This window comes from Monomorium pharaonis, chromosome 8 (assembly GCF_013373865.1).
Source record: "Monomorium pharaonis isolate MP-MQ-018 chromosome 8, ASM1337386v2, whole genome shotgun sequence".
In the NCBI taxonomy this organism is placed as follows: domain Eukaryota; kingdom Metazoa; phylum Arthropoda; class Insecta; order Hymenoptera; family Formicidae; genus Monomorium; species Monomorium pharaonis.
Genome location: NC_050474.1, coordinates 4,690,483 through 4,714,773, shown reverse-complemented (window position 1 = coordinate 4,714,773; position 24,291 = coordinate 4,690,483). Strand labels below are relative to the sequence as shown.

Here is a 24,291-nt window from a genome sequence, read left to right as displayed (position 1 = left end):
TTACTGATATCTCGTTAAATGACTCCAACAGTTTTCAATCTAGACCAGTTACCACATTTTGTATGAATAAAGAATATACTATAAAACATTGTGAGCATTGTCAATCTTACTTTGCTTACCTTGGAATAGTAATATAAAGAGTGTTATTATGTCAATGCTAGATAATTTGCAATTTAAATTTAAATAGCATTACTAATCTTGACGAAACAAAAAACAATTGACTATATTATGTTTTTTTTTTTTAAACGATTTTTAAGGTTCGAATCACATTGGCGAATGGCTATTGGCGATTACGTCTTGCTTTTGCATCTCTCGACCAGTCAGAAAAAAAAACAGCTGAAGTAAAATTCATTTCTGATTAAATCAGAGACACAAATACAAACGCAGACACAATCGCCAATCGCTAGTGTGAGTCGGACATTAAACCATATTCACCTTTGACCATCCGGTAGAGATAAAACAATATGTAAATCGATGAGAAACCTGTGTGCATATAAAGCTAAAAAATTTTGTAGATATTTAGTATAAATAATATTCAAATAAAAACTTTTTTTTTTAAATTTTCTAAAAAGAACTATAAATTAATACTCTATTTTCTTAACCGTTAGCTGAGCACGATATACAATAAATATACATAAGTTTTGTAACGATGATTATGACTAAGTGCCACTTTGTGATACTATACTATTTACAATATCTGTAAATTGCAAATAAAAAATTAAATATAATTTTAATTGTTTTTTTCTTACTATCCCTTTTGTTCTTGAAAAAAAAATGAGGATAATTAGATGAGTATTTAAGATATTTGCGCCCGAATTTATAACTTTATTGATGCTCTTAATAGTCTTAATGAAAGGTTAATAATTATGATTCTTCTTTCAGGAAAAGATCTTTTATACTTTTATACTTTTTAAATATTTTTACACTACTTGAATACATTGCTTATATTGCTTGCAGAAATATCTCAAGATATTTGTTAAACGTTAAGATAAATTTTTCAGAGCTTTCAGAACTAATTGACTTGTGTTATTTAATGTCATCTACGTTAAATATAATTGATTGCTTTTTCTATCACGCAACTCGTATTTTCTTGCACGCCGAAAGTGTATACATATGATCGAAGGAAAAAAAGAAGATATGCCGAGGGAGGAGAAATAGAGACCACGCACGAGCGTCTGAGCCTTTAGTCTGAGGCGAGAGAAAGCAAAGAGGAATGAGGAACGTTATTCAGAGCCGTGGCAGAGTCCGGTGAATTCAAGATAGACGGATAGCGTGCCTGCCGGGCTGGTCCGGAAGTCGCGTGTCGACGGCAGCCATAACAGCACCCCTCCGCAACTCTTACCCCCCTTCCTTCACCCAGAACCACCACCTCCTGCTTGATTTCCTTACTTGCTACCAGCGACGACCAGCACGGCCTACCACGGATTCGCGCTTGTGTGGGCGAAAAGCAATCCGTGCAGGTCGAAGGTAAAGGAGTATTGGTGCAACATTACCCTAACGAACCGCGAGAACGAGTCGGCGATTGGTCGATCCTGTCGAGCGAGCAAGGCCCGAAGGGAAGCAACCCTCTCTCTTCTTCTCTCTCAACTCTCGTTCTGAGTTACATACCGTTTTCAGAATCGTCAGGCTGACCGTGCTGTTAACACTCGTTCGGTGCCTTTACTATTTTTGCTCGACATTTTTGCTCTACAATTGACTGAGCAGTAAAATAATTAACAGTGCGTCAACTGCGCGGAAGCCTATCGTTTGTGTCAAGACGGTACTATCATACGAAACGCGAAGTAAATCTTACGAAAGTCACTGGAAGCGTTGTTACGTTTAAGGCATTGATCTCCTTCTCTCGGCATTTACGCTTGTATTTTTATAAATATTTTAAGGATAAATTGGAAGCGTACTCGCGAATATTTATCGAATTTTGGAATACACAAGTGCGGCGAGAAAAAGATTAATGTCTTAAATTAGTAACTGATGACTTTCGTCAGACCTTGCGTTTAGTACGACAGTACTGTCTCGAATGTCTCAAGTGTACCATTTCAATGATACATTTGTAGTATATATTTTTTTGTGCCTGTTGTATGAAATATACCTCTGTTCGGAACTTTTTTTCTATAAAATACAACTTTCTCATTTCTCGTTAGCTCTGAAAATCGCTCAAAACTGTGTAAACGTAAGCGTCATCGTATCTTCCGTTCTGCCAAGTGTAACGTCGCGCCAAATGCAAGAGTATTCGCCTGATGGCCGTACAATCTCTCCATTAACGTTGTGCAATTTTGAATGAGAGTGAGTCACTCGAGCGAAAATCATGCTCGCGGAGGGATCGCACGTAGCAGCATAGCATGAGCAGTAACAGCAAGAAGCCATCAGGAGGCAAGGACGATAAGAAGAATCCCTCCAGTAAAGAGGACAGTCCGTCGGGCGGTAAGGACGATGGTGGTTCAGCGTCGACGGGAAGCAATGGCGGTGCAGCCGCGGGAGAGCCGTCGCAGCCCGGGAGTAAGCCCAGCTCCGCCGGTGCGACTGCCAGAGAAGGGGCCCAAAGGCTGCTGGGCTTGGCGGCCCGCGGAGAATGGGCCCCCGTGGACCAGCTGCTCAAGTCTCTGGAGAAGACGGTGCAGAGCGCGGGGGAGGATGGCTTTATCGTGCCCCTCGCAGGTGTTTTGGACACGGTTAGTTTTGCTTGTACAACCGACAAAAGGAGGTCGAAGGGTCTCTGGTACGAAGGAAATTGATGCGCAGTCGAATGAGATTTTTAAAGATTATCGCGAAAGCACGTAACGTTTCCCAGGTGGAGTACATTCTATTGTCAAGAAATATACTCCCGGGAGACTTTGATGAGAGAATTTTTGAGATGAGCAAATTAATTTTTCTAAGCAAAGATTTTTCATTCGCAGACGACTGGGATGACGCCGTTGATGTACGCGGTGAAGGACAACCGCAGCGCGCTGCTCGACCGGATGATCGAGCTCGGGTCCGACGTGGGCGCCAGAAACAATGCAAGTACTCCGCGATATAAATGAGATAAGTCGCTCGCGATTAGATCGCCCGATAGTTCTCCGTCCTTGATCAAATTTACTTAATTACTATATCGTATTAAGAATCACGTATCGGACGGATAACTCTTTCGAGACATTCCATTTGAAATTAGAAAAAAAAAAAATGTTTGATTCATCTTTCTTTGATTCATTGCCGTCGCGATAAGTTCTCGTGCACGAGGTTACGTGGCACTGGCACGTAATAGCACCTGCGAAGGTGACGCGTGCCACGAAACGTATACACCTAATGATCAGGCCGCAATCTGTGCTAAGTCAGTCACTAAGTCGGGAGGGATTGCGTGAAGGAGGGCCAAGGTCAAGGGGCTTATGCTTACTGACCGAGTGGACAAAGACGGGCAGCCGTGTAAATGGATAAGTAGGCCGCTTGAGTCAGCTAACTATCAGCCGCAGTGAAAAAGGGTCCGATTCTTGGGATAGATTAAAGTTTGATCGTTAAACCTTTAAAAAGCTGCCCACCAACGGCTGCTATTGCAAGCGCCTTTTTTACGCTTGACACCCCGGACAGGGGTTCAATTATGTAGCGCGCTCGGTGCAACCTTCTGAAAGTCATTGGGAACGCCACCGCAGGAACTCTATAGTAAAATTTATTGATTTCGAATGTCCTATGCGTCAGGACAAAGAAGGAAGGGATGGAAGAATGACGGTCGTGTTACTTGAAATCTTCGTCCTAGGATGTAACGTGTATCGCCATTAACGAATAATAGAAGAAGGGAAATAATTTTAATAAAAGATATAATTATTATTACATCAGTGCGCGAAGTTCCTTCGGTGAAAATTCTTCATTAGAGATTGCGTTTATATATGTTTATAAAGAATTTTATTGATTTGAAAACAAATTGCAAATATAACATTTTATACTTAAAAATTATAATGGAACGTTTGAAATTTTGTCATTTTAAACATCCCACAAATAATTCCATGCTTACAGCTTCATCTCGTAAACAATTCAATTAATGTTTTTTAAGGCTCAACGAAATGTCTACTCAACACTATTTAAGCAAACTTGTTATAAACTTTCAACGAACATAATATTTTTGTCAGGGGATGGGCTTTCTGCATATAGTTGATATTCCTTTTACTTATAGTAAGTACTACTGAGCGACGTTAACCATGTTAAACCATCACTTTACAAACACGTGCAAGGCGTTGCATACTCGCTACTATCGATCTACCGCTCCCACAATGATTCCAATATAATTTTCAAATAGCATGCTGATACGCCGTGATCAGAAACTTGAAACCTGAAACATCACAAGGGTCAGCCTGACGGGCGCGGCTGGACAAAACTCATGGCTCCATTACCGTTTTACTTATTTCCATAAAACTGTTTTAGTGTATTAACCACCACTAATCCAATGAAAATCCAATGAGAAGAATTTGGAGCGACGACATGATTTTAAATTCAAGATTGTCGGATAAATTGATCGAGGTTTTCGAATAGATATTTGAACTGATATTCGCGATAAATGAGTTCCAAATGCATTTCATTGACATATTTTCTACAGGACAATTACAATGCCCTCCACATCGCTGCTATGTATTCGAGGGAGGATGTCGTTAAGTTATTGTTATCCAAGAGGGGTGTTGATCCCTATGCTACTGGAGGGGTACGAATAGTATTACTTCTTTAAAAATATCGTAACAATTTTAGAACAAAATTTATAATCATAATACTCTGATTCCTTAAAAAAAGAATTTTACTTTAAATTATTGTAGAGAGTTTAATTCTACCTAGTCACAGATTCTTTGATCAATTTCAGTTTATATTTTCTTTTTGGCCATTTTATTGGTCTCAATTTTGATTATACAATAGTGAGACAATTGTGAATTCAAATTTTAAGTGCTAAGTCGATATTAAATATTTTATTTAAACGATTTAACTTTTAATAAATCTTTCAACTATGTTTATGTATTGTCCGTAGCCGAGACAACAAACGGCGGTTCATTTGGTGGCGTCGAGACAAACGGGCACCGCGACGTCGATTCTGCGAGCTCTCTTGGGTGCTGCCGGACGGGACATCAGGCTAAAGGTCGACGGTGTAAGTGGCAGTTCTGATATAAATACAATTCATAAAGTTGCATAAAAGACAAACGAAAACTCGGGTAAATGTATCAGTTTGAGGGATTCGAAATTGCGGAAGTCAAGTCGATCTTCTCGATATTCAGGACGAGTTAATTGTGTGACACCATGAGCAGATTTATGTTGGCCCCGAAACTTCAAATTAGACGAAGATAAAGGTTTTTCTGCAATAACCGCGGCACGATGCTCCCGTTTCGCGTCCGCGTTTCTCGCGTGACAGGTGCCGTGCACCGAGAGATCGCTACCTGGTACCGAACGGCGCCATAACTCTTCTCCACTTCGCTTTTTCTTCCCTGTCTCCCTCGCCCTTTGTCATACAACCCTGTCGCGATAGTACGATGCCACCCGATCGAGGCGAAGTCCGGCCTCGCCGCTCGTATGGAAAAAAACAATAACGATTCGTGTTACATCAAACCGATGTATACTTAGACATTTTGCATAAGCACGAGAAACTTTCATGTCATGTATTACAATAATATCTGTCGATATTTCTTTATGCGAAATATTAGTAGAAATGTCTGTAGAATAAAATATCTCTACGGGATTACTTTTAGCACTTTTCATAATTATAAAATGTGAAATATAATTCCTTTATTTTGTTATAGATATAACAAATGATATTTCTAGCAAACATTTGACATTAATGAAGAAATGTATGTAAGCGGTAAAAATATAAAATAAAGCAAAATACCATTTCTCGACTTTTTTGTACATAGTGATTACTTTATGAACTCTAAATAAATTTTAAAATATATATTGTTTATAGTTGATAAAAATTAAAGGAATATTTTCCTATATTTTTAATTTTTGAAACATATTCTTTTTTTACCATATTACGCAATTATCCTTGTACCATGAATAGTATAAAATGCAGGCTGTTTTATCATTTATAATTTATAATTCTTTCAAAATTTTATTTTCGCAGAAAGGAAAAATACCTCTTCTGCTAGCAGTCGAGGCTGGCAATCAGTCAATGTGCCGGGAACTCTTAGCACAGCAAGCGCCCGATCAGCTTCGCGCCACCACACCAGCCGGTGATTCCGCTTTACATTTGGCCGCTAGAAGAAGAGACATCGACATGGTGCGGATCCTGGTGGACTACGGCGCGGCTGTCGACATGCAAAATGTACGTTAAAGCCAAGCGTAAAGATTCTAAGCGAAGTGAAATCGAGTCGATCGAATATCGTTGAAACTTTGCCAATTATATACATAGTACTGATATATATACCAAATGCTTCGAAGCTCGCAAATTGTACGTTGTGATGTAAATACAATGCGACCTCTTTACTATTTTTCGTTCGGATTTTGGTAAATTATATATGCGTTTAATTATCCTTTCCACGATTTTACGACAGTCGGAAATTACCATTTATACTCTTATCTTCTAAATGTGTGAACAACAATTTCAAATTTCCGGGATATAAATGTACAGTAAGATATCATTGTTTAATTAACTTTTGGTAAAATTAATGGAATTTTGATATTACAAAATTTTATATCACAACGCAAACCGCTCAATATCATATACACCGCAATTATTCCAACTTCTACTCTGACATTGAGTTTTAACCCGGCAAGAAAATTGAGAATACAAAACTCGACAAGATCGATCATACACGAAATAGAAATGACGCACGTGATAAATTGCCGCAACTACAAAGTTATGTTTCTGAATGAGCAATAATTAGGAATGTGGCAGTTATAAAATTTACGACAAAGTTTTAAAGTTCCGAAAAATTACTTCTATTGTAACCGCGCGCGTTTGCACTGTAATTTTATGATTCTTTGTACTATCACGCAATAATGTTTATGTAGTGGCCTCTTAAGTGGCTACTGAGTCACAAAAAACTATTACAGCAAATACGTATACATAATGCGTAGGAATAGGTGCGTGTCGTACTTGGTCGTCTAATCAATATCTTCAAAAGTTAAGTTTTTTATTTAACGTCAACCAATATATACAGTGTATACGCTTAAGATATGTATGGCACACTTAAAATAATTATAGTACACTTAAGATATTACGAATAAAGTAATGAGAAATTTCGTGTAGTTATCGCTAATGACAAGAGTCTATAATCATATAATTTTTATTACCAATATATAATCAAAGTAAAACAGAAGTGTCAATTTTCCTAAATTTAAAATATTAAGACAAAAAAAGAGATTAAGATAAAAATGTGTGAAATTTGCTCTTTAATAAAATTTATAATGTTATAAAAAAATATATTAGCTATGTGAGAAACATAACGTGCGTTTTAGGGCGACGGGCAAACGGCGTTGCACATAGCGAGTGCCGAAGGTGACGAAACGTTAGTGAAATATTTTTACGGTGTCCGAGCCTCTGCCTCGATCACCGATCATCAAGATCGAACGCCGATGCATTTGGCCGCTGAAAATGGCCACGCTTCCATCATCGAGTTACTGGCCGATAAATTCAAAGCAAGTATCTTTGAAAGAACGAAAGACGGCTCTACTCTGATGCATATAGCATCGCTGAACGGTCACTCGGAATGTGCCACTATGCTCTTCAAGAAGGGCGTGTATTTGCACATGCCAAACAAACGTGGTGCCAGGTCTATTCATACGGCTGCAGGATATGGCCATGTGGGCATTATCAGTACTTTGCTACAACGAGGAGAAAAGGTAAATGTCATCTGTTATCACTATGGAAAATATTGTTATCACATAAATAGAGGTATCACAAATAACTTTTCATCGATATTTTAACAAATGGAACATAGTGAAAAAGGATCAAAAGAACGTAAAAAATAAAAAATATTTTTTAAATGTAAAATAATAAGAATTGAAAAAACATTTTTCAATTTTTTACCTATTTGTACACGTTTCTTTGATCTCTTTTTGTTACATTCTGTTGCTTTACTAAAATCAAGAGTTTGAATTTAATATTATTTTGATATAAATATAATTTTTTTCTCATGAACGTGCACACATTAGATTATTAGATTCAATCTTTTGTATTTTGAAAGTGCCAGATTTTTTATTCTTACAAAATAATTATTTTTGTCAAGAAAAGTAATTCTCATACATTTTTTTTTTAAGATATCTTTGGTGTATATCCAAAAATCAAACTTTATTGTGTGGAATACATCCCTTTTTTATTATTGTACGCAGGTGGACGCGATAACCAACGATAATTATACAGCACTCCATATAGCCGTGGAAAGTGCCAAACCGGCTGTCGTGGAAACTCTTCTAGGATACGGCGCAGAGGTACACGTGAGAGGCGGAAAACTTCGGGAAACTCCGCTTCACATAGCTGCCAGAGTACCCGATGGCGACAGATGCGCTCTGATGTTATTAAAATCTGGAGCTGGTCCCAATTTGACAACCGATGACGGCCAAACGCCCGTGCACGTGGCAGCCAGCCACGGGAATTTAGCGACGCTCCTTTTACTGCTCGACGATGGCGGAGATCCGATGTTTAAATCAAAAGTACATAAAAAAAGAAACAAGAAATAAGATCTAATTTACAAACATATTTTATGTGTGTAATGTCGTAATAATTAAACGTGATTTTTATTATGTTTTATGTAACAAATATTATAGATATGCGATAATTTTTTCGAAACTGTTAAATTATTTCTATTTACTCTGAGATTTCTATTTTCCTCAGAACGGAGAAACGCCGTTGCACTTAGCTTGCAGAGGTTGCAGGGCCGACGTGGTCCGACACCTTATAGAATTCGTAAAGGAAAAGAAGGGCCCGGAAGTGGCGACCGCCTATGTAAACAGTCTGACCAACGAAGGTGCCAGCGCGCTTCATTACGCGGCTCAAATCGAACCCTCGGAAGTTAGCACCCCCGGAGATGATCGCGCCATTGTTCGCGCTCTTCTCGACAGCGGCGCGGACGTCTCGCTGCAGACCAGACAGGCCCAGGAATCGGCGTTCCATCATTGTGCTCTCGCCGGCAACAACGAGGTCCTGCAGGAAATGATCAGTCGGATGTCGGCTACGGAAGTGCAAAAGGCCTTAAACCGGCAGAGCGCCGTAGGTTGGACGCCTCTGCTGATCGCCGCTCATCGGGGCCACATGGAATTGGTGACTACACTCCTCGCCAATCATGGCAGAGTAGACGTGTTCGATCTCGAAGGTAGATCCGCTCTTCATCTAGCCGCCGAGCACGGCTATATTGAGGTCTGCGACGCGTTGTTAGCGAACAAGGCCTTCATAAACTCTAAGTCGCGCGTGGGAAGAACTGCCCTGCACTTGGCTGCCATGAACGGTTACACGCATTTGGTACGATTCCTCGTGCAGGATCACGGTGCCGCGATAGATGTGCTCACCCTGAGGAAACAAACTCCTCTTCATCTGGCGGCGGGTTCGGGCCAATTGGAGGTTTGCAAGCTGCTATTGGAACTCGGTGCCAGCATAGACGCCACGGATGATCAGGGGCAAAAGCCAATCCACGCTGCGGCCATGAACAATTACGCTGAAGTGGCCCAGCTCTTTTTGCAGAGACACGCCAATCTTGTGATGGCTTGCACCAAGGACGGCAATACCTGTGCTCACATTGCCGCTATGCAAGGCAGCGTCAGGGTAATCGAAGAGCTGATGAAGTTTGACAGGCAGGGCGTGATAACCGCTAGGAATAAACTGACGGAAGCAACTCCTCTGCAATTAGCGGCGGAAGGTGGACACGCCGAGGTCGTAAAGGCTCTAGTTAGGGCCGGCGCGTCGTGTGCCGATGAGAATCGCGCGGGTTTTACCGCGGTTCATCTGGCGGCACAGCATGGTCACGGCCAAGTACTTGAAGTGATGAGAACGACTCAATCCCTCAGGATAACTAGTAAAAAGCTCGGCGTTACCGCGCTTCACGTTGCTGCTTACTTTGGACAAGCTGGTAAATAAAAATAATTATATGTATAGAATTATATTTATTAATAATTAACATTAATATATTAATAATAAAGTAATTATTTCTGTAAAAAACTATCACTAAATTTGAATGCATTAAATATATTTATTACTAAGTTTTTAAAAAATTTTAAAGAAATTTAAATAATCTTATTTGAAGTATACCTCTTTTGTTATATAATTTCTCTTGATTACCTTGTAACTTTTTAATAATAATGAAACTTGGTTTGGCTTTAGATACGGTTAGAGAATTGCTAACTCACATACCCGGAACCGTAAAGTCTGATCCACCAAACGGAGCATCTTTGGTTGGAGAGCTAGGGGCTGAATCCGGCATGACTCCTCTTCATCTAGCTGCCTATTCTGGAAACGAGAACGTCGTGCGACTTCTTCTCAATTCTGCGGGAGTTCAGGTATGATCTTGACGACAATTTAGAACTAAACCGTCGATCACTTCTACTAAATGTGAGGACATTCTGAGTGAAGGTGGATGCAGCGACGACAGAAAACGGCTGGAACCCCCTGCATTTGGCTTGCTTCGGCGGTCACATAACTGTCGTCGGTCTACTGTTGAGCAGATCGGCAGAATTATTGCATAGCTCGGATCGTTACGGAAAGACTGGGCTGCATATCGCAGCGACTCACGGTCATTATCAGATGGTGGAAGTTCTTCTGGGTCAAGGCGCGGAAATAAACGCGACCGACAAGAATGGTTGGACACCATTGCATTGTGCTGCACGCGCTGGCCATTTGGACGTGGTGAAGTTGCTCGTGGAAAGCGGCGGGTCTCCAAAAACTGAGACGAATCTTGGCTGCGCACCGATCTGGTTCGCCGCTTCCGAGGGTCACAACGATGTGCTAAAGTATCTCATGGAGAAGGAGCACGATACATACGCTCTGATGGATGATAAGAGGGTAAGATGTTTATTTTGATAAGAGAAACAGATGAGAATTACTCAAATATCGAATTTCTAAAACAAGTTTTCAAATAACTTTTTTTATCTTTTGCAACGTGATAAAAAATTACAGATAACATTATTGGGCATAAAATCATATCTTGATCGTATTTTGAAAAAATTGATTATTTTTTGAAACTTTTTATTTTTATATAAAAGAATGTTTATCTATAGGCAATTTATCTATAACTTATCTTTCATAATTTAATTTAATTAAAAAATTAAAAGATATTATTTGTGTAACTATGTATGTTATACAAAAAATTCATATAAATATAAAATTTTTGTCAATTCAATTTCTTTGTTCATTTTGTATTGAAATAATTTAATAATTATTTTAGACTGCATTAAATTTTCGAAATTTTTACACACTGTATAGTTCCGTTTCATAAGCTTGAAAGAAGCACGGCATTTGGAAATTTTTCACATTTTGTCAAACAAAACTAATAAACTTGCGTTTTGATGTTAGGTATGCACGCGAAGTGAATTATGTCAGTTTCGTAGACGAAAAATTGATAATACACGTGCAGCTCAGATAATGTTGAACCGAGATGAATATCACTGTCATAAAATCCCGCAATCATATGATTACAAAGAACTTTAATATATAATTAATTATGCAAGTAAACTTTACGGTAACTAATCAAGATTTAAAAGATTTATGACTGAATCACTACATTTGTAAAACATGAACTATATATTATTGCAGTAGTTTAAAACCAGAAATCTTAAAAATCTAATTATAATATAATTCTGAAGCATTTAAATTGATTATAATTTTATTTTAAAAAGTATATAATCTTTTTACAGCCATGTAATTTACACACACATATGTATTGTAAAATTCGTCATTTGTCTAACGTTTGGTGCAAATCAATAATTGTTCAGACATAGTATTGTAGGAATTTTCTAAAATTCAGTTTTTGAATTTTCAAATAAATTGTTGTATTCACAGTTCGTCTACAACATGATGGTCTGCAGCAAAAGCCATAACAACAAACCGATCGAAGAATTCGTTCTGGTGTCACCCGCGCCTGTCGATACTGCGGCCAAACTGTCCAACATCTACATGAAGCTTTCCGAAAAAGAAAAGGAGCGCGCCAAGGATTTAATTGCGGCTGGAAAACAGTGCGAGGCAATGGCCACCGAATTGCTGGCTCTGGCGGCGGGCGCCGACTCAGCCGGCAGGATTTTGACGTCGATGGATCGCAGGAATGTCGAGTTCCTGGACGTGTTGATCGAGAACGAACAGAAGGAGGTGATCGCGCATACCGTGGTGCAGCGCTACCTGCAAGAGCTGTGGCAAGGTAGTCTGAATTGGAACGCGTTCAGGACGATCCTGCTGTTCATCGCCTTCATCGTGTGCCCGCCGGTCTGGGTGGTGTTCGCCCTTCCGCTCGGGCATAGGTACAATCACGTGCCTATCATCAAGTTCATGTCGTATCTTACATCTCACATCTATCTGATGGTCTTCCTATTGCTGGTCGGCATCACGCCGATCTATCCGGTGGTGAGGGCCAGTTTAATACCGTACTGGTACGAGTGGTGCCTGCTGGTGATGCTATCGGGACTGTTGCTGTTTGAGCTGACGAATCCCAGCGACAAGAGTGGCCTTGGTTGGATCAAGCTGGCGGTGCTGCTCTTCGGCATATTCGGGGTCGCGTTTCACCTGATGGGATTTGTAATCATAGAGAGACCGTACTGGCCGACTCTCCTCTACCTGAGAAACCAGCTTTTTGCTCTCAGTTTCCTTTTAGCTTGCGTGCAGATCCTGGACTTTCTTTCATTTCACCATCTGTTCGGGCCGTGGGCCATCATTATCGGTAATCTTATGAAGGATCTTGCGAGGTTTCTCGCAGTGTTGGCGATCTTCGTCTTTGGCTTCTCCATGCATTTCGTCGCGCTCAATCAAGCGTTCAAGAACCAAACGCCGCAGGAAGCGCGCGCGGAGGACAGAAGACAAAAGAAGGCATTCTCCGACGGTAAGTTCGAAACACATTATTCTCATTTCCTTATTCCTCTCCTTTTTCTGTCTTTTTTCCTCCTTCCCTCTCACCCCTCTCTTTGCCTCTTTTTCTACTACTGTATACCTTGACGCCAATCCAGAGCTAGCGGCGCAATTAATTGATTTCTTACAGCTCCGTTTATAGGATACATACATTATATATACGCGCACACGTACTGTAGATACGACATGTACCGTAGATACGTTATGTAGATACCTACATAGGGCTTAGATTTTAGATTGGCAATCGCTTCGACGCGCGGTTTACTATTTAGTTTCTATCAACAGGACGTAGACAGTGCTTTCGCCCACGCAGGTGCTAATTCGCGTGGGTGCTAATTCGCCGAGATAACGGTGCAAATTCCCTCCTTTGTGCAAATTGACGATCGCGTTCTTCCTCTTTCCTACGTTAGTTTACGTCAGGAATTATAGAACTACGTGAGCGTAATTTCGATGAATTCATATTTTTGATGCTACAAAACGCGCGAATTGAACGTTAAGTTAAATTCATCGAAATTGTACTCGACGTATGTGTCGGCAAAAAATTTATATGCAGGGAAACAAACCTTCGAAGGTTTCTCTCTATCCCACCGTTAAAAATTCACTGCCCCTTTTCGAGAGAGTCGTTGAACATCGTTATGGTCAGTTCGTCCGTTAGATTTCTTAACTGTCATTTGTCGAATCCCCACAGTAGGTCTACTTCATGTCGATCATACTCAGAGACATGCGGAGCGATACAGAATCATAATCGACTGAATTGCAATGATAGATTTGTTGGCCAATGTTACGGAATGGATGATGGAGACGCCACCAACGGCGCCTCCTCGTCGCTTCGGCCGCTACAAGAAAAAGAATGAGTGCTGTGACGATAACAGCAGAGATTGTAAGTTTTCAGCTGGTTGAGAAAGATTAAAATCAGAAGCAACTCAAGCGCGGAAAGCGAAACACCGTAACAAAAATCGCGCACGCGAAATTCTGAATTCGGAGACACGAATCCATTTCGGTGTTCGTCTCGTCTGCATCGTGCATTTGGCCAGTGTGTGTTGTCTGCTGAAACTGCTGAAACTGCTGATATGACGAAGCAAAAGAAAAAACACGCGAGAGAATTGAGAAAAAAAAATACACGCAAAATCGGGTATTTTATTGTTCGCGTGGTATGCTGTGATTCGGAGGCGACATTCGGAAAAGATGACGTGAAAGTCGATGGAAAGTTTGCTGAAAATATTCCCTCCTTGTGCAAATAGTACCGCGATCGTTTAAAACGCTTCAACAGTTGTATTAGTTTTTTGCTGCAATTGCAGAATTTGACATTTTTTTAATGCTTCTCCTCGCTTCGGAGAATCCGCCTGCGGAGCGAAGCGTCCGCATCGCAGCGTACCGAACAAATATTTATATAATTGGTCTGAAAGCTCGAGAACGACTATGTTCCTGTCCATGCAATTGATTAGCTGTCGATTAGCGTTACTGCCGGAGCATATCCGCTCGTGTTTCTTTCACAGCATCTGCCCGTGTGCATCCCCGTGTCTCGCTGTACGTATGTGTCCTGTATATGTAATTATACATACATGAACGCACAACACACATACACACACACACACACACACACATACGTGTATGTACGTGCGTGTTTTCTCTCTCTGTACTTCTATATCATCTGTATCTGTAATAATTGTGCGTTGCTAAAACCGTGTTTATGCTAATGGACGCCGATATTGTATGCAATTCACGATGTGCATCAATCGCACGATCGTTTTTATGTGTGACTCGATTGACTTTTGCGAATTGTTCCTCACAGAAAACCGCTCCCTCCGGGTTTCTCCACTTTTTTCTCTCTTTTTTTTTTTTTTTTTTTTTTAACGGACCGCAGGACGACGTCGGCCAAAAAGGGACCCTTTCGCCCTTTCTCTTCCATCCTGTCTTCTTGCATGCAAACAACATTTTGCGCGATGTGACGCGGCCGCCTTCGAAGTCGTGCAAGCCAGGCAAGCAAGGAGGAGGGCGTTCATCTCCGAGTTGCATGCCGCATCCTTTTTTTATCCACTGCAAACGTGTCGCGCGATACGTTTGCAAAATCTTCACCCTCGCGCCCTCCTCTCTTTCTCTTTTTCTCTCTCATTCAGCATGGAACGCACGACGAATGCCCCCATTGTTCGATCACTAGCTGCCTCGAGAAAAGGCGCACCGAAACCGCTCCGGGTGCATCCACCGGTTAGCGGGATGCGTCGCGCTGAACTTGTCGTGTGTCCTAGAACGCGCAGAACAATCCGACGATAGAACTTGATCGTCACCGAGTATCTTTTAGCACGGCGAGGAGAAAAAAAAAATAAGGAGAGAAAGAAAAAGGAAAAAAAGGGAAGCGCGATTACATCATTGACTTGGATGTGAATGTAAGACGCATTTAGAGCGACAAGGCTGAAAGACGAGTGACAGTACGTACTCGACGATAGTCGCAGCCTGCAATGAGAGGTTCATGGCATGCATCCGGCATTAGTAAGCAGCCGCAGCCTGCAGAGCATGGCCAGAGTCTATATAAAAGATATATGCATGAGCATGTTCGTTCCGTTTGTTCGTTCGCTCGTTCGCTCGTTCGCTCGCTCGCTCGCTCGCTCGCTCGATCGTTATGGAATACTTACACGCGCATTCGTATACTAAATAGCGAGTACTCACCAGTAGTAGCCAGTCTGTAATGGCACGAAGCAATGAGCTAAAAGAAAAAAAAAAGAGAACGAAAGAGCCTTTAGAGCTACCAAGAAACGTCTTGTGTGTGTGTTGTGTGTGCCTCGTAATTCCAGTAAAGATGAATCCGTTACTCGCCTTCGAGTATCTGTTCTTCGCCGTCTTCGGCCAAACGACCCACGGCGAGCTGAAAGTCGAGACCAATCAGCCGCACTGGACCTCGGTCCTCTTCAAATTGACCTTCGGCGTGTACATGTTGGTCTCGGTAGTGGTGTTGATTAATCTGCTGATCGCCATGATGAGTGACACTTATCAACGGATACAGGCGCAGTCGGACATTGAGTGGAAATACGGATTGAGTAAACTGATCCGAAACATGCACAGGTAAGCCTGCAACCCTTTACGACTTCGAGTATACGTGCGATAATATAGCGTTTGCTATGACAATCGACACGATCGGTTCTATCCAAAATAGCATGTCCGATTACCTTTTCCCACGTTCGACCGAAAACTGATGTTAAAAATGGACTTGACGTTACTTTGAAATCTTCTCGCATTCCAACGCGCCGCGATTCACGTGCGGAGAAGACGGATCGTTGCCGCTTCGCTTTTACTTACAGCCTCCGTATGCCGCGATCTCGATCGGTCCTTTAAATTAACTCGCAGTTAAGCATTCGGGGTTAATGGAGCATTCCGTGTTGGAAACGCGATTGCGTGTTACAGAACTACCACAGCTCCATCCCCGCTAAACTTGCTCACCACCTGGACCGTGTACTTCATCAAGCTGTGCAAGCAGCGCACCGCTAAACGCAAGCGGCCCTCGTTGGTGCACATGATGGGGCTGCAGCGCACCAGCCGATTGTCGCCCAGGTCCAAAATGGGCGCAAAATGGCTGGCCAAGGTTAAGAAGGGTCAGGTCCGTCCAAAGGATAGCATGACCCTCTCCGTAGTGCACCTCAGCCCGTTGGGCAGCCAGCTGTCCTTCAACAACGCGACCAGAATAGAGAACGTAGTGGACTGGGACTCGATCAGGAAGAAGTATCTCGCCCTAACCGGAAACGAGCCCGAGAAGGACGATGCGGAGAAGGATGAGAAGGGTGACGCGGACGAAAATGAGGATGAGAACGGGCCTACGGCATCCAACGCCTCGACGATACCGGCGGCAAACTCGAATCCGCCCACGTAGAAGAGATAGTCGTCGCCCTTTGCTATTCTTCGGTCAAATTGCCGAATGCAAAAAGCAGCGCGAGCAAACGAGCGACTAAAATACCATTGGCCGCCGCACGATCGTGCTAACTATTATTTACTAGACAGATTAATTGCGCTAAAGATTCACACCCTCTATAAACAGTATTTAAAATACACAGAACTTCAGACGATCGAGCGAGACCACCACAGAGGATCCTCGCGTGATCCTCGACGCACCCGGCAACCGGCCGAGCATTTAAGCATCTGAGTAAGTAAAGTCTCATGACGTGTGATACGTGAATCTCGTAGGAACGCATATGATCGATGTTGTTTGTGAGATATATGAGAATGGGTCAATTTCGCCGAACACACATCATACCCTTCTCCGTCACATCGCACGACCGAATGACGCCTGCGAATGCCGAATCCCCCATCACATTCGCTCGCTCTCGATGTTTCATTGAATGTTGGATCATTCATCCGCGACACCATAGCGCGTTATCATCCACAGAACGCAGTTTTTTCCTCGATCGACTCGTTGTGACGAAATTTTGACTATTAGAGAGAACCTGTAAACATTAATTAAAGTTAAATAACCTAAATAAATTTGCATAGATGTTTTTGTAAAAAGAAATAGAAAGAACTCCATAAATGCTAAATCTCTTTAACTAATGTTTACACAAATTATCATTATAATAAAATATTCCTGACATCACAAATGTTTAAAGGCCTATCTGAATATATCCAAAGGTTTCTGTTAAATGTCCCTTAAATATTTGTAATATTCAGGAAAATTGCACGTAACATACATCTCAAGTCTCCTAATTTTTTTTATGTTTTATGCGCTTAAAATTAGAAACCGTCCCGTTAAATAAAAGCGCGTTTTTTCTTAGGCGCTTGAACTTTTTCTGACGACAAGCAACAGAGAGAAGTTGAGATACGAGTCGCAGCATATTTATATCCTGTATGGCTTGAAATCAATTCTTTTTGCGACGTTTGGTAGTGGCAACGTTAGCATGTGCCTGGGCAGTGGCAGAGAAATTTTGCATATATACGTTCGTGTGCATATACACGAGAGAAACTTTACGAGACACGTTGTTTAACGCGTATTTACAGTCAGGATGGACCCTATACTCGCGGTCGAATTGTTGTTCTTCGCCATCTTCGGTCAGACGACGCATGAACAGTTCAAGGTAGAAGCGTATCAGCCCAGTTGGACGACCGTCCTCTTTAAGCTCACCTTCGGCATTTACATGTTGGTGTCGGTGGTTGTGCTTATTAATCTCCTGATCGCCATGATGAGCGATACCTATCAGCGGATACAGGCGCAGTCGGACATCGAGTGGAAATACGGATTGAGCAAACTTATTCGAAACATGCACAGGTAATAAGACTCACTGAAAAAGAAGGGAAAGCACGGTAGGTTGTTACATGTTATTGTCGCACTATATATAAGTACCATTTTTACCATATCGTATGTATTAATCAAATTTTACAATGCGCGATAGGACCACAACGGCACCATCTCCGTTGAATCTCCTAACCACGTGGATTACGTATTTCGTCAAACTTTGCAAGAAACGTATGACTAAAAAGCAACGGCCCTCTCTGATGAACCTGATGGGCGGCAGCCGTCTGTCCCCTCGCACCAGGATGGGAGCCAAGTGGCTGTCCAAGATAAAGAAGAACACACAGGTCGGACACAAAGATAGCGTCGCCTTATCGGTGGTTCACCTGAGTCCTCTCGGGAGTCAGTTGTCCTTCAGACACTCCGTCAAGATCGACAATGTTGTTGACTGGGAGGTCGTCAGGCGCAAGTATAGAGACCTTTACGGTGAAAAGATCGAGGAAAAGCCGGTTGAAGAGAACAAGGAATCGATCGAGAATCCGTTGGCGATTTTAGAAGGCTCATCAAATGCTGACCCGAAATCGGGACTTGGACTTGGAGCATGAATGACAAGAGAAATGTGGAAGATAAACATCGAAAATATATTATTACATAACTCTCATGAAAAAGAGAGAAAAAGGGATCAAAGCTCTTCCTACTTTTGCAGACTCGCCGTTTATTAATGCATTTAATCGCATTGCGTTTATTTGTACATATCGCCGTGGGGCGTATACGGAGGACCTTATCAGTATTTTCAAAATAAACGTCTAAGATCGATTGCGACGTTGCGTCGCTTGTACAGTTATTGTTAGCTAGCAAACCTGTACTCCTTGTGATCCATAGTCTAATCGATTACCTATAACACGTTTTAGAGGCTACCATGGGGAATACCCGTGTGCATAGGGATCGTTCCAAGTCACGTTTGACGGTTAGTCATCAACATTATTTAATTATAAAAATCTTTTTCCACCTGGAATGTTTTTATTGATCATATATGTACGACATATATATTATACATACTTATAGAGCGCAATTGCGTAATAGCTCTGTTGCAACGATGCACGCACCGATCATTATGCCTGCATCATGTTGCTGTCACGATATTTTCGTGTAATATAGCGGTGCGCTCAATACACATATTTGTAGGATATGTATTTACGTAGGGCCGTAATATTATAATAGAACTGCCTCTTCGAAAGTCACATCATCCTACACATATACACACAAACGTGATGTGTAGCATGTAACATTCGTTTTGATACGTTAATGAGAATTAAACGCGTCAACAGGATTCACCCCTCGATCATCCGCATGTTGTAAAGTTCGGCTGGCACGCATCATTAATGTACACCTGTAAAAAGAAATAGTTAAATTAAAGTGAATTTAACATAAGGAATTTCTCTCTCTATGATGAACGCTTGATCTTTAAAATTGAGGTTTAATTTAGAAATTTTAAATTCATTTTTTCTTTGTAATCATGATATATTAGTATTGTATGTGGCAGGGTTTAAATTAAATAATCTTATATTATATTACACAAACTAATTTCTTGAATTAAATTTTTTTTTTAATTTTTTATTATTATACTATAATAATAAGATATAACAACAGAGGCAGAAGAAAGAAATTCAAAATGATTCTAAAATCCATTTCTAATTTTGGAGATAAAAAATTTATAACTTTACAAGAATAAATTTCTACTCATTCCTTTTAATTTCTCTATTTTTTTACAGGGTACACATAAAGCGAATTTAAATACAATTTTCACGTTGCAAGCCGCATTCATCGCATCCATCTTGCATTTGCGAATGCGTTTAGATAATTCTTTTTCACCGATCTTTCACCGATATTAATATGGACATCTTTTTGCAGTTTATTACTCAATATTCATCGATATTTCTTGATACGCGTTGTTTATCCCATCGCATGTTTTAGGTTTTACAAAACTCGCTGACTTTTCTTCTGAATGATTGCCAATTTTTACTGAACGAAGATTAGGATAGTTGACCATTCTCAGCATGAACTTCTACAGTTTAACGGTTCCAGAATTGTAAATATTATACAACCTTTTTTTTGCTTGTAAGCAGAATGACAATGAATAGCGATAACACCAATCCATTTTATATCAGCAGTGGTGTAGTTCGAAATTTGCAATTATGCAAATTGCAGTGTCAAAAGTAATGACTACTGGTTATGAAACTAGTTACACTCTGCCTCAATGTATTCTACACCGCTGTATGTTAGCGTAGGAACTAATTCAAACACTATGATTTTAATAAATTATAGATGGACATGATAATTGAGATTAATGTATTAATAAGATTCTTTTAACTTACTGTTCTTTTATTCTGTTTTCACAGTGGTAGTTGATCCAGTCGAAATTACGGAGAATCTTTTCTTTGCTATTTTTGGTCAAAAAGAAATTCACGCCTTTACGTTATCCAAAAGCAAGCAGCCATTGTGGACGGTTGTTTTGTTCAAGGTAACGTTTTCGAGAAATAATATGTTTCTATTATTATTAGTACTATTATTATATACTATTCGTATATACGGTTACTTATACGGTCGTTTAATCAAATTTAACAAATAAGTATTCTTCTTCAATAGATATCATTCGCATTATACATGCTCGTCACTGTTATAGTATTGATTAATTTATTAATTGCCATGATGAGCGACACGTATCACAACATTCAGTCACAAAGTGATATCGAATGGAAATATGGTCGCAGTAAACTAGTTCGTAAGATGCAAAAGTAAGTAAACACAATTGCACTAAAGAGTATTTTGTGAAAGTACTTAATCCTTGATTTTTACGTTTATGTAATACGAATAAATTTTGCGTTTATGTAATACGAATAAATTTTGCGACTTTGCTTTAATTAAATTATTTTGTTGAAAGCTAAATACCAATTTATATTTTTTTACCGCTTAATGATATATCGACAATTAAATACACGAAAAGTCTTTAAATCTAAATACAATGAAAGAATTATTTTGTTAGACTTTCATACAAAACTTGAAATGCAATTTTCTTGTGTACTTTTATATAAATTCATAAATTTAAATTTGCTAATTTTTTAATCCTTATTCTTAAAGAACAACAACAGCGCCAGCGCCGTTAAATCTCATTACCACATGGGTAGAATATATTAAGAATGCCTGTATAAAGGAACGACTTGCAAGGCAAAAAATGGGCAGGTCGCATGGATATATGGAACCCAATATGGAAAGCGTTCTTCCAAAATATTCTACTGTACGTATATATTATTTTATTAAACTCATTATGTGTAAAAATATATTTGTAGTTTACCAGCAAAATTTATAAATATTTCATAGATTTAGAAGATCTAATAAGAAAACAGATAATGATTTTTAATAGTTTTTTTTTTAATAAATAAATTTCTTGTAACCTATCCTCTTTTCTTTCATTTTAGAATACTAAAATGCTTCCACTACCGCGAGCAGCGAGGGAACGAATTAATTTCTCGTTGCTTCAAGCAAGTCCAACCACCAGTCAAATATCCGTACATAATATTCCGAAGATACAAAATGTTGTCGACTGGGATATAGTCCGTCGAAAATATCGCATGCGATTTGGAGATGAAATCGAAAAACCGTCTAGTGGAGTGATGACGCTTGCTGAAATGGCTTAAACAATAAAAATGACGCCCGCAGCATACTCCATTATTGCACTAAATTTTCCATTATGCATAACTTTTTTATTATTTTATATCGGTCTGTTTTTATATATATTGTAATGTATTTGTGATAGAGATATATAAATAAAGCCTTCGGCACACGATACGATTTTTCATGCTAGATTGCATACGAGGCGTCTTACTACGTATTATCCTCATTGGCTTACGATTGGTGACATAATCATCCGAGCCAATCAGGACGCGTATTAAGATGCCCCGTATGCGATCTAGCATGAAAAATTGTATTGTGTGCCGAAAGCTTAGGATACTTTCTACGTTTATACGTTTTCTTGTGGTATCGTTAATTGTAATGAAAAATACATATGTGTCATAAGTGTAGACATTAAAGCTTTCCGTTTCCACCATTATTCATTTTGCCCTTTCCGAATGGTGGTTGTGCGTTGGTTTGTAGATAAAAAATACCTTGAACATCAGTGTTGATAAATTCACCCATAAGGGCGGTGCTAGAATTACTAGAATCACTGCATTTACCGAGTTGGAAATCCATCCAGTTGGAGCATTGTACGGCGACGAAGCCATCAGGATGCACGATGGACTCTGCGAAAAACTGATGCGATCTACCGTGGCTGCATGTTTCTAAAAATATAAACTATATTCAATATCTTCTTGCGCATAATACTGTAAAATACAATGCTGTGGCGTCATACGGGATGAAAATACAGGGCAACCAGGTTGCCTAAACGTTCCTCCGTTTGGATAAAAATCTGCATGGCCGATGGGTCGGAGGAAGCCTAAACTGCCGGCGCAAGTATGAATAACATCCACAAAATTGGCGTCTGCGGCATCCAGTCGCTCCTCCGTATCTTTAAGATACGGCGTCTCGAACGCGGGTCCAGCTGGATCGAGACCGGTGATTCGTCCGAGTTTCTTCGATGTGTAATTACCGATATATCCGGCTACATGAGCACCTAAACTATGCCCCAAAATATGAATATCGTCGAAGGAGATTTGAGTTTCCGATTTGAGAAATTCGATAAACGCAGCCACATATTCTCCCACCTACAAAACACAAATTTTAATTTTACGTTATATTTTTGTAAAAGAATTTTTATCTTGTTACAATAATTGTGCATTAAAACATATGGCATATTCGAAACTTTGTGAAATAAATTTTATCTTCACTTTTATTGCTCGACAGTTTGCATATCATTTGCATTTCGTGCAAAGTAAAAGCTCTCTTCCGTTATAACTCATTATTCTTTATAATAAAATAAATTTTCCTTATTCTGTATATTGTCACATAATTGTACTTGAACAGGATTTCCACATGATAATTAATTCTTTGCTCTTAAATTCTTTTTACTTATTTAATTATTTTAAAATTTTAGAATATGCCAATTGTTTCGCTCACCTGACGAATGAGTTTGACGGACGTTAGATATTCTTTGGTTGATCCGGTAAACCAATCTACATAAATCACATTATAATCACCAATGCTAAGATAGTTTCGCCGGATATCGTGTAGCCAAAAAGCATTTCCGTTTTCTGTCCATCCGTGAATAATGATCTTCGTGGGCCATGCATTATTAAATGGCGAATCCTTTAGTTGAGTAACATCACCTACTCGCAAAGGATAAAGTTGCTCTTTATTGTCCTTGGTATAAAGCTCATAATTAATATCATCCGCTTTAAGGTCTAACTCCAGTATATTGTCGATTGACGCACGATCATTTGAAATGATTGATGTCGGATTCATAAAAATTTCGAGGACACCTTCTTCGGGATGGCGATCTTGAAAATTTTGAATCGATAGCCGGTTACCCAGTAAGTCAGCCGTATTAAATGGTATATCTAAAAAATAAACTAAAAATAATAGAAATGTATGTCTTATTTATCTCCTGTTACGAAACTGAACGTTTATTTTATTATTACAGTTAAAACTATTTATACATATATAACTTCATTACTTAGGAACACAGATACAAAGAACGTTGTAATAAGAGACATTGTGATATCTTTCAATATTTTTGTCGGCCGGTTTCTCATATATACCTTTATGTTATGTAAATAAGCAATATTTTTAGATTATTATATTCATTATAGATCTTATTACTAACGTCGAGCATGAAAATGCACAATAAGAATTGTTCCATGAACTTCTGGTAGTTTTCCAATGTTTTTCTTATCTCAAGTATATCTAAGCGCAGTATTATGCAATATAGATTAATTTAGTTCCATGTATTTTTCCTGTGAATTTAATAGATATAGACAATAGAATTTCTGTTAACTAAAATTTCATTTTGTTGAAATAAAATACAAAAGAATAAAATTATCATTATACTTAAATTTTATAATAAGTATGAAACTAATTTAAAATTTATAATATATATATTTCTTACATTTTA

General features: G+C 39.6%; 2 protein-coding genes across 8 annotated transcripts; one reads left to right on the top strand and one right to left on the bottom strand.

Moving 5' to 3' along the window:
- Positions 1-590: 590 nt before the first annotated feature.
- On the top strand, positions 591-22,269 carry LOC105840996 (serine/threonine-protein phosphatase 6 regulatory ankyrin repeat subunit A). Of its 5 annotated transcripts, XM_028190040.2 has the most exons (16): positions 598-1,759; positions 2,139-2,666; positions 2,892-2,993; positions 4,559-4,660; positions 4,976-5,092; positions 6,059-6,259; positions 7,396-7,779; positions 8,269-8,589; positions 8,771-9,998; positions 10,250-10,425; positions 10,499-10,927; positions 11,924-12,950; positions 20,585-20,706; positions 20,832-20,980; positions 21,324-21,480; positions 21,662-22,269. In XM_028190040.2, the coding sequence occupies exons 2-16, from the start codon at positions 2,337-2,339 to the stop codon at positions 21,878-21,880; spliced, it is 5,064 nt and encodes a 1,687-aa protein (XP_028045841.2). In that variant the 5' UTR covers positions 598-1,759; positions 2,139-2,336; the 3' UTR covers positions 21,881-22,269. The 5 variants fall into 5 exon arrangements, 4 of the variants coding, with proteins under 4 accessions (XP_012543547.2, XP_012543554.2, XP_012543563.2 ...); XM_012688093.3 differs by lacking the exons at positions 20,585-20,706; positions 20,832-20,980; positions 21,324-21,480; positions 21,662-22,269 and adding exons at positions 13,743-13,856; positions 15,766-16,033; positions 16,373-17,961 and having other exon boundaries at positions 591-1,759; XM_012688100.3 differs by lacking the exons at positions 20,585-20,706; positions 20,832-20,980; positions 21,324-21,480; positions 21,662-22,269 and adding exons at positions 13,743-13,856; positions 15,766-16,033; positions 16,373-17,961 and having other exon boundaries at positions 591-1,781.
- Positions 21,976-24,242, bottom strand: LOC105841025 (pancreatic lipase-related protein 2). Of its 3 annotated transcripts, XM_012688147.3 has the most exons (5): positions 23,854-24,242; positions 23,298-23,749; positions 22,594-22,945; positions 22,418-22,522; positions 21,976-22,348 (listed from the first exon to the last, which is right to left on the bottom strand). In XM_012688147.3, exons 1-5 carry the CDS (start codon positions 23,930-23,932, stop codon positions 22,269-22,271), a joined length of 1,068 nt encoding a protein of 355 aa, XP_012543601.2. In that variant the 5' UTR covers positions 23,933-24,242; the 3' UTR covers positions 21,976-22,268. The 3 variants fall into 3 exon arrangements, with proteins under 3 accessions (XP_012543601.2, XP_012543597.2, XP_012543587.2); XM_012688143.3 differs by having other exon boundaries at positions 21,979-22,522; positions 23,854-24,238; XM_012688133.3 differs by having other exon boundaries at positions 21,980-22,522; positions 23,298-23,737; positions 23,854-24,238.
- Positions 24,243-24,291: the final 49 nt, after the last annotated feature.